Source organism: Pelmatolapia mariae, linkage group LG13 (assembly GCF_036321145.2).
Source record: "Pelmatolapia mariae isolate MD_Pm_ZW linkage group LG13, Pm_UMD_F_2, whole genome shotgun sequence".
In the NCBI taxonomy this organism is placed as follows: domain Eukaryota; kingdom Metazoa; phylum Chordata; class Actinopteri; order Cichliformes; family Cichlidae; genus Pelmatolapia; species Pelmatolapia mariae.
The window spans coordinates 10,653,425-10,663,817 of NC_086238.1; the positions used below are offsets into that span (position 1 = coordinate 10,653,425).

Below are 10,393 nucleotides of genomic sequence, written 5' to 3' on the forward strand. Positions count from 1 at the left end.
TTTCTTACCAGGAGATAAAAAATATATTTAGAAAAAAAAAACAATCCACAGGTGATTAAAGTTCAGCGGCTGTGTGAAGTTTTTAGGAAATCTGATGAGATGAGCAGCTAAGGAAAAGACTTAATTGAAAGTAAGCAGGGCAAGGAATCTACGAGGAGCTCCTGAAGTTGATCGCTACACTGAAACTGCGTGACAAAAGCTGTGAGTAACAGATGTCTGCAAACAATGTCTGCTATGTAATACGCTCTCTATGTAAAACCAGTATTCCTAGTTGGACTTTAAATAATCAAAGAATGGGTGGTGCCTGAAGTAAGGACAAGTGAGACAGAGAAAAGAAAAGAAAAAAAGGAGTACTTACTGATGAACTTAATAACTAAATGTCATAAAAGTGTCAGAATTACTAGCTAGACTGTTGAAGAATTCATTTGTTATGGTTGTGTTTTATAGACCTCTATATGTAACCATACTTAATGCCACTCTCACTAACAGCACGTTCATCAACAATGTGAAGGGGAAAACAGCATCATCTTGTGGGATTCCTTGTTTACTACACCAAATCTACATAGCTTACACCTTTAAAGACGTGTGCATTGTGAAAATATAATAGAAGCATCTAGACTGCTGTGTCAGTAGTTGATCATTCCCTCCAAAGCTGATGGATTTACATTAAAAAAAGACTAGTGTCATACAAAAAAATAAACAAAAAGCCGTTTTGATTTTTTAACCCTTTGTCGTCTTTCTGCATTTTTTGAGTGACAGGTATAAAGTGTAGTCTCAGATCTCCTACAGTTTGCAAGAAGGTGTTCGCTTTGATATTTTCCCTACAAAATTTTGCGCTAATATTCAGGCTAAATTTGCCTAACAACTCCCCCACCCATCATCTTTTCACTGTGACAAACTAATTCAGTATGTTTTAAGCAAATATTTGTAAATGTAGAAGTCAGCAAATTGAACATTCAAATAAGAATTATAATCGTTTAGGAATATGGTTGGCAATAACAGTTGTAATCAGTGACAGAATACATACAATCATTTCTATGTAAAAGTCCAAAAGGGGTCATGGTGACTATTATATTTTACAATTCACAGATGACTTAAAGAACCTTGCTGACCTGATGATGATGTTTATATTATATTAACCTTTTAAACTTCTCCATTTCATTTTTGTTTGTTTGATTGATTTTTATCTCTGATTGATTTTCTAATGAATTATTATTTTCAGACATTTTTTATGGGGAAAAGGATTTTGTCCTGACTCATCTCTGTAAATTGGGCTTTTTTCTTTGTCACTTTATGCATCAAATATCTGCCTGAAGTCTTGCTACTTTATGTCTGTTGCAATGATTGGCTGCAAAACTTTACAATGAAATGTTAATAAAACCCATAATAAAGTAATAATAATTTACTCATTTAGTTAAAAAATCATAGACATGAGGACTCATTAGTTGCATCCCTTTGTAATTACTACAGCTCTACACATCACCCGTATTGAAAATTAGTGCCACCACAGTTCTCCATTCCTCAGACATCCTCTTACTCTCCAATACTGTGCAAAAGAGTCTGTTTACAAAGTCCACCACCCTCCCTCCTGTACACCTCCATACCTCCACAGGTAAGTCATCTGGACCAACTGCCTTTAAACTCTTCTTTCTCTTCATAGCTGCCCACTCTTCCCCCTGTATTATGTCCTGATTATGTTTTTGAGTGAATATGATCACCTACAAAGAAGCTATTACAGCCCTAACTGGTAGACTGAGTATTATGAGCAGATATCGTCCAGACACCGATGTATCTGCATATGCTTGCTTTCAGTTCAACACCTGTCCTCATTTTGGTCTGTATATTGGTTGACTGGCATAGTAGCATTCAATCAGTGCTATATTATCAGTGTAGCAGTAGCCTTTTTCTTATTAGTTTGCAGTGGTTCTTCTGACCTTGTTAGTTATGTGTCCCTTGCTTGTGCCCTGAGGGAATTTAGGATCACTGAGGATCTACTCTGGGACCTTTACTGGATACATGCCCTGACCAGGATTTGGTCTCCAACCTGTTGTTCCAGAGACTGTAAAGTTGCCACTACACTATCCACATAATATGGTTACAAAGCAGGGACCAGGAACTGAAGGAACAACTGGAGCAGATGTGGACTTTATGGAAGGAGCTGGAAACTGGAAAAGTGGCTGCAGCAGATTCCAGCATCTGTCCAAAGGAGTGCAGTGCTAGGAACAGCTAATATACTGCATAAAACTCTCAGGCCAATGGTAAAGGCCCTGAGCTTGAGGACCACACAAATACAGCTTTATATATTCAATTATTTATTTAGGCTTTTAAAAAAACCTGAATTTATATTTAATGCACGTTTTTTGCCATGTTAGAATATTGTTTTTTCACATTATATTTTATTTTATTGATCTGTATTGTCATAGCCTGCCTTTTATTAGGGGGGGTGTAAGAAGCAGGAACATTAGCGGGTGAACTGATATAAATCTCATATTCAACTTTGTTACAATACAGTAAAATAACGTCACAGCCACTGTTATGGATAAACACTGCAAACTAAAAACCGTAATGGAAATCTCCAGGCTTGTGTCTGTGGTGCATTGTCGACTCCCAGCCTGTAGGGGGTGATTGTGGTTTCCGTGCTGCGTTGAAAGGACAATGGTTGCTTTCGCTAAAGTGCGTCGGTTGTCCAACGTTGGCGCCAGATGAGCTGTGGCGCCAGCTATACACACAGGCATAGAGAAAGAGAGAGAGAGAGAGGGCTAGAGAGGGAGGAAGATACTGAGCAGTCTACCCAGGCTTACTACATACAGCTTGCAACGCTTCTCTCTTTTTGAAATTCTCTTTTCAGCAGTCACAAAGTAAGCGGACAGAAAGGTGGGTGCGGGCCTGCAAGAATTTACACGTTTAAACAGCCGTGATCCTTTATTCCTAATGATGTGTTATATCGTTTAAATTCAGCATACTCTGGCATCAATAGCAGCAGCAGAGAGGCATAGAGGGTCGTTTGTGTTCAGCTTAATATATCATCGTAGTTTTTATCGTTATTTTAGTCAGCCGTGTGTCTTGTGCGCCTCGGGTTCTGAACTTTGAGATGGAAAAATACAGGCCCGGGCTGGCACTGCTTGTGACATTATGTGCTGCTAGAACAGCAGGCAAGCACAGCAACACACTGGTATAAAAGACTATTTCAGGTTCGAGTCCTATCCAGGCTATTTTTTGATTGCTGTTTGCGATTGCTGCAGGCTCAACTCGTCTGTATTTCTTGAATTTGCTTGCAGTTTGTCTTTGCATGCGAATCCACACTTAAACATGGTCGGATGGGCGGTTTAGTAAAGCTTCCGCTCCAGTGTTTTACTATCTACAGGCTATAGAACTAGACTGGAGTGCAGGCTCTAACTGTGTTAGCAGACTGGATTAGCTGGGGGTTAGCTTGGCATCGTGGCTATCTAGCCAGCACGCTAATAATGTCTCGGCTGGATAGCTGCTAACATCAGCAAGGCCGCCATTGGAGTCGTGTGTGCGGTTTGTCGACTGCTGCCGCAGTGAAGGAGTGCTTCGGGTTTGTAGCCAAGAGTCATCGTGTCCTTTCAAGTAGCGATTAAACGGCTTTTTTGGTTGTTTTTGTCCGTATAATTCATTTCAAGCTGCATATGGTGGCGGACTTATGTGTTTCGAGAAGTTCTTGTCTGCGTAAAAGACGTCCTTTCCCGGGCTTTAAGCACACCGTTTCGGGCTTTCATGGTTAGCCATCTTTGTTTCAGCTAGCCCACTCCTGACTGGAAATTACGGTGTGGCGCTTAGCGTGCTAACCAACTCGTCGTCGGCGTTTGTGTTGTGCGATAACGTTACTAGCTCTCAAACTATGATTTATGGTTGTCTCTGTGGTTTCCGGAGCACGCTTGGTTAATCTTTATGAGCATAGCGCTGTCGAGATCGCTCTAATTTTAATGTTTAGAATGGCGGAAGCTAGTGCAGCTACCATTAGCAAGCGGCAGCCATCTTAGGCGAGTGTGTAATCTTGGCTAGCCTGGAAGTGCTGGTGTGGCACAACAAGATGGCCTGTTAATACTCGCACAAGGAGAATTTCCGCGTCGGTCGTAGTCATAAATTGCACTTGAGCGCAAAATTCAGTGCTGGTTTGGTGTAAGTATTTCGCTGTTTATGGACTTCTCACTACAATTACTCTGGTGAGGTTTTCCGTGAAGCTAGTTAGCTGGCTAAATCGTGAACACATTAGCAGCTAACACAATGCTGTTTTATCGTTAACCAGTCCCCCATCGACCATAGGCAGCTAACTAGCGGCTATATGGGCTATTTGTAGCTTATTTGGAAGGCTAGCAACCAGCAGTTAAATGTTTAATAACAAAACCCTGCTGTTTAGATGTCCCGTTCTTATTTCGAGATGCATTCAGTAATGACTCATAATGAACTACGCAGATAAGCGACAAGTGTAGGCCAGCCAAGTTTTTTGCTTGCGGATTAAGATAGAATTGCGAGTCTGATTATGATGTTCAGTTGGATTTTAACATTTGTTAGCTGATGAAGTCTGCGCTAACTTGGCTAGCAAATTGTTGGTAAACCTTTCTTAGTAGTATTTGAAATTATCAAGTTATGTGAGATGAGGAGTGCAGGCATGAAAACATTCTAATACTCCTGTCCCACGACTTTATTCATGCAGTTTCTGAGCATAATGCTAAAGATTGAGCCGTTTTAAAACCTATTACCATAGGCCAGTGGTTGTATAGTACAGTATACAAATACACTTAAATCTAATTGTGGCCCCTCTTGTCTTGCTGATCATCTGTTAAACAAACGAGTCACCATCGTTTGTTTGTGCTGCTTTTTGTGTTTGTGGAGGTCATGACTGTATATCCTGGACATACACAGTGATCTTTACCTGGAGACTAGGTGGCAAAATTATGTTCACCAAGATTTGCTTTTGCTTACCTTGTCTAACTAAATTAAACCTGACTATTGGTGTGTTAATAGTCTTATTTAACTTATAATTTGGAAAGGCTGTCTATGTTTGATTCAGTATTAAATCTTTTTTGTATGGCTTTAAATCCTCCCAATGATGGATCCATCCATTTTCTTCCACTTATCCAATGTAAACTGTAGAACTGTAACAGAAAACATGTTTTTGTAGAAGGGACAGAACTGAACAGTGGTCATACTTTCACACTTCCCATGTGATTGCCATGTGCTTGTAATAACTGGATGAGCTATTCACTTTACTCTTGTTTTATTTGTTAAATAATAGATCTGATGTCTGCTCATAGTGTACACGTCTTACTCAACAATTAATACTTAGAGTATACTTATTAGTGAGTGCTGATATTCCTTTTATTCAATTATCTTGTTTTTTCAGAAATGACTCGACTATGTTGGCTGAAACTGGGCTAGTGCTGTGTAATTAACTGAATTTTAGTGTCAGTTACTATTTTGGATTCCAGTTGTTATTATGAAAACAAGGTAATCGAGGTCAAACGCCATGTTTTGATTAATAATATTGCTCTAATTTTGTCTTTCAGTCCAACTTTTGGTGCTCCCTGAAAGCCCAAAAGTTTCCAGAAAACCCACCATTTAAAGGACACCGTTTTCAAGTTCAGCAAATCCACGATTTTACCAAAGTTAGTAAACTTTGCCATGATCTGTCAGCCAGACTTAGACTCCTACTTAAAATTTCATTACATTTATAAGTGACAGTCAAGCAAAAGTTTTTCTTTACCAAGTGCTTTTGGCTGTGAACAGTTATCTAAAATAAATTGTTTATTTTCCACTCTCACAGGTCTGCTTGACAACAAGAGCAACAGCGCGGCACAACACAAGACAAAGGTCTATCACCCCGATTCTTTAGTAGGTCATCATCCGGCAAGAAAACGGAGGTCGTGGGGTTGGAGTGTGTTCTCATGGCCGAGTCAGAGACTGAATGTGACACACCCGGCCTTGACACACTTGGGTCGGAGTGTGTCATAGCCCACAGCCATGTCGACCTTCACTATGGAGCAGAAACTGAGATTATGACAGAAGAAAAGCGTGGATTAGAGCTGGAAATCCACGGTTCAGACTTAAAGATCCAGGGACTGGGGACAGAGCTCGGAGCTGTAGCCTGTGTGGATGCAATTGTAGCCGAGACAGACCATGATTACATTAAAGTGGAACATGGTGACATGCACTGTTTCACGGGAGCTGAAATCAAGACGACGGGAAACGAGGCTCTGCTGGGAGAGGTGCTGCTTAAGACCGAAAGTGAACATGTGGTAAAAGTGGAGTCTGACCATGGTGGGGAGCTGACAGTTGAGTCTGAAAACGGTGTAATCATACATGAAGCCCATGGCCTGCAGTGCAACGAGTGTGGGGAAATTTTTGGCAGCATAGCTGATCTTCACCAGCACTTTGAGATCCACAAGGACCTCAACCCTTACATCTGTGTCCACTGTGGTGAGAGCTTTGCTGTAGAGGCCAGTCTCAAGCAGCATATGAAGATTCACATGAAAGAGAAGCCCTATGTCTCCCCAGGAGTTGAGATGATGGGCAAAGATGTTATTGATGCCTTCAGCCTTAAGTCTCATCAGATGATTCATTTGCCAGACAAGCCCCACAGATGCTCAGAGTGTGGTAAGAGCTTTGCAGCTGCAATCACCCTAAGGGAACACATGAAGATGCATTCAGAGGACAAACCCTACAAGTGCACTCAGTGTCGGAAGAGCTTTGTCCGCAGAAGGCATCTGAAAAAACACCAGGAGGTGCACGCACGTGAGAAGCCATATACCTGTGGGCAGTGTGGCAAAGGCTTTGCTACATCTTCAAACCTGAAGCAGCACCAGAAGACCCACGCTGCGGTCGTGCTTGGAGACAAACCCCACCGATGCGCACAGTGCGGGAAGTGTTTTGCTGCAGCCGCCACTCTGAGAGAGCACCAGAGGATCCACTCGGGCGAGAAGCCGTACAAATGCAACATGTGCAGGAAGAGTTTTGTCCGCAAACGCCATCTGAAGAAGCACCAGCAAGTCCATGCCGGAGGCAAGCCCTACACTTGCAGACACTGCAACAAGGGCTTTAATCACTCCTCTTCGCTCTCCCGCCATCACAAGACACACCTGCAGAATCCAGTGTTTTCTCCACCTCAGCCTGGGAAACCCATGACCTACGGCACTCCCCCAAAGCAGAGAGTGCACCAGCAGGGAGAGAAGCCCTACATGTGTCACCACTGCGATAAGGGCTTCAATCATTCCTCTTCCTTGTCGCGGCACCAAAGAGTCCACTCTGAGGGAAAGAGCTACACCTGTGCTCACTGTGGCAAAAGATTCAATCACTCCTCCTCGCTTGCAAGGCATCAGAGAGTTCACTTGGAGAACAAGCAACAACAGCAGCAGCCGCAACCACCGCAGGCACAACTGCAGCAGTACACCACCATCCCCACGGGTAAGGGATTCCCCAACAATACCTTCCCAAAGCAGCGCATCCTGACGGTTGAAAAGCCATACAGATGCTCCCAATGTGGAAAAGGCTTTAACCATTCTTCTTCCCTCTCCAGACATCATAGGATCCACGTAGCCCAGTGAGCACTCTTTTCCCACCCTCACATGTGGTCTCATGCAACGCGGCTCCCCCCGCCCCCAAGAAACCCTCCCTTATCCTATCCTCCATTTATGTTCTACCAATGTTCTCTTCATTGATATTACCACACGACAGGAAATGCCAGGCCCAGCTTCGATGGACAGGAGAGGTCAGGTCAGCACATGACGCTGAGCTGGAGCAGCTGAGAATGGATGGACAATAACACACAAGTCTTCAAAAGGACGCGGCTTGGCCTGAAAGACTGTGCAACCTATAATTCAGAGCTGAACCCGGGGCTTTGTGCTCAGTTTAAAGAGGGTATAATAATAGATTGTTGAAGAAGTCTCTATTCTTGTTTGTGATTATGCTTCACATGCTCCAGGACCTCTTTTTGAACACTTTTAAAGAAAACAAAATGTGATTTGAAGATCTACATGATAAATTTGTTACCTGGGGGAGCGGTGGGGGGGAAATGTGTTTCGCCCACTGGTTGGTTTTTCAGTCATGCACCCTTCAGGTGGGCAAATAAGCTTTTCAGCTGCAACTTTATCCAAGGTTACCGACACAATTGGTGAACAAGAACTGTTTCGATTTAAATAGCTATTTCGTTTTCTCTCACACAACCCATGTGAAGCAAATATCAGAAATCCAATGTAAATAATATTGATTTTCTTTTATATATATGTATAGGTGACTAGTGTGATGTTCCAAAAGATTACATTTTTGATAGTAAGCTCCACTTTGTCTCCACTTTTATTTTTTTTTTTAATGACCTTTGTTTTGTTTTTTTTTTAAGTGCTGGAGATAAAATTGTTGCAGGTGTTCAGTTGCAGCTTGTCCTTGACATTGGGCTCCACCAGACTTGAGCCATCCTGTATATTTATAAGGTTGTTATTTTGTATGTCTATGATGAGTTAGCGTTGCTGCATAGACTGTACAGAGAGCAATACTGGCTGGCTGACACACTGTCTATTATGACCTGCGGTTTAGCCATAAAGAAATGCATAATAGAAAATAAAAACCTAATGGGTAGCATATTCCAACATGAGCCGTGTCCTAATTATTTACCGTGCGGTTTCCTCTGTACCCAAGCACCAAATGTACATTAAACGCAACATCACACTTTATTCCTTTGGAGACTAATTCAATTACCTGTGTATAGCATATAGGTAACTCTTACTCATGTTGATCTGCGAACTATCACAATTTGATCTAAATGGAGAGAGAAAAAAAGATTGTGTATACTAAAAGACTACATGAGAAAATCTCACTTTTACAAGATTTTCCAATGTCCAATGGATTGCGCTCTATTTACTGTTCTGTGTAAAATATCTTTTACAAACTGATGTATTTTTTTAGATACGGCTTGGGCTATATGAAAGGGAATGAGAGAGATACAGTTTTTATCAGAGTGAACATTTTGGTGAGCAATATTTTCTTTTTATTTCAATAACAGTTGTGCTTCAAACTGTAGCATAGGTTTCTTCCTTGTGTTAGATAGGTGCCTTATTGCATGCTATGTAGAAATGTATGCCGAGCTGTTGAGAAAAAAAAGTTAGGGGTTCCAGGAGTCTTTTGTTCTTATTCATACTAACTTTACCCTACATTTTAATTTGATGTCACTGATACCTATTGCTTTATTTTTTCTTTTCTTTTTTTTGCTTTTGTGTATATTACCATGTGTTTACACTGTTACTACCATATTGTCTATTTTTTTTGCCCCTTCATTTTTGTCAATGGCCTCACTGTAGAGAGAAAACATGTAAAAGATCCATATAGACTTCTCTTAAGGGCAAATCCTGTAACACCTCTTCCCAGTTTCTGAGTGGCACATATATGGATAAATAAAGGTTGTTGACTACCTTGTGGTGTTCAGTCAATGGAGTAAAGAGATTTATGACAAAGTCCATTATTTTCTAGATGGATGCCGTATTGCTGACATATAATAACATAATGGGTGGGTTATGTGGGTTAATGTGTTGGCATGTTTACCTCAAGACAAGGTTGAGGTTGCATTTCCACAGTGTCTCCACATGGTGTCACTCTTTCACCTTGAAACATCTTCAAGAACAGGGAGATTCCGGCTGTGAAGCAGGTCCCGGTCTTCAGTTTAACATCTGTTTAAATAGTAGTTTTATCCTTCCTGCAGCTGAACATTTTTAACTGAAACCTCACCTAAACTGGTTTGGCCTGCAAGGCTAGGAACAGCCCTTTTGAAGCTATACAAAGAAAGCTTTTGGGAATTTCCTGTGACCTCTGTAAAAACATCCACGTAATGTCTCCCACACTCACCACTATACTGGTTTATATTCAGTCACAGCTGCAGGGTGACCTAAGTCTGCTGAGGCAGAAGTTCAAGGCTGAGGACCCATTGTCACGTAACCCTCAGAAATACTGAGGTTATGCAGACACATGGATCTTTGCACTGGGGTGGCTCTGGTTCAAGAGGAAGAGTAGGTTATCTGCTGTTATGAAGGTTGGTGGTTTGATCGCCGGCTCCTCCAACCTGCAGGTTGAACCATCCTTGGACAAGATAGTGAACCCCCGAAATGTACTTGCTTCTTAAAACCCAACAACATATTTTTTTAATTCATTCATTCACAAAAATAAAATAAATTAGAATCTGTTTGTTTTAAGCAATATCTACCAATTTAATAAAAGCAGAGCTGCTCAGTGCCATTGCCTGACAGCAAGAAGATCCCAGGGTATTTCTGTATGAAGTTTACATGCATGCCGTCGGTCTCTCCAGCTTCCTCCCACATTTGAGAGACAAGCATGTTAGGCTAATTAGTTGTTAATTGGCTGTATGTGTGAACGTGAGTGTGAATGCTTG

The 10,393-nt window shown here is 41.5% G+C and overlaps 1 protein-coding gene across 6 annotated transcripts; it reads left to right on the forward strand.

Moving 5' to 3' along the window:
• The first annotated feature begins 2,678 nt into the window (after window positions 1–2,678).
• On the forward strand, window positions 2,679–9,422 carry si:ch211-198a12.6 (uncharacterized protein LOC563253 homolog). Of its 6 annotated transcripts, XM_063491555.1 has the most exons (4): window positions 2,679–2,874; window positions 5,532–5,630; window positions 5,789–7,425; window positions 7,538–9,422. In XM_063491555.1, exons 3-4 carry the CDS (start codon window positions 5,910–5,912, stop codon window positions 7,555–7,557), a joined length of 1,536 nt encoding a protein of 511 aa, XP_063347625.1. In that variant the 5' UTR covers window positions 2,679–2,874; window positions 5,532–5,630; window positions 5,789–5,909; the 3' UTR covers window positions 7,558–9,422. The 6 variants fall into 6 exon arrangements, with proteins under 6 accessions (XP_063347625.1, XP_063347619.1, XP_063347621.1 ...); XM_063491549.1 differs by having other exon boundaries at window positions 5,789–9,422; XM_063491551.1 differs by having other exon boundaries at window positions 2,679–2,858; window positions 5,789–9,422.
• Window positions 9,423–10,393: the final 971 nt, after the last annotated feature.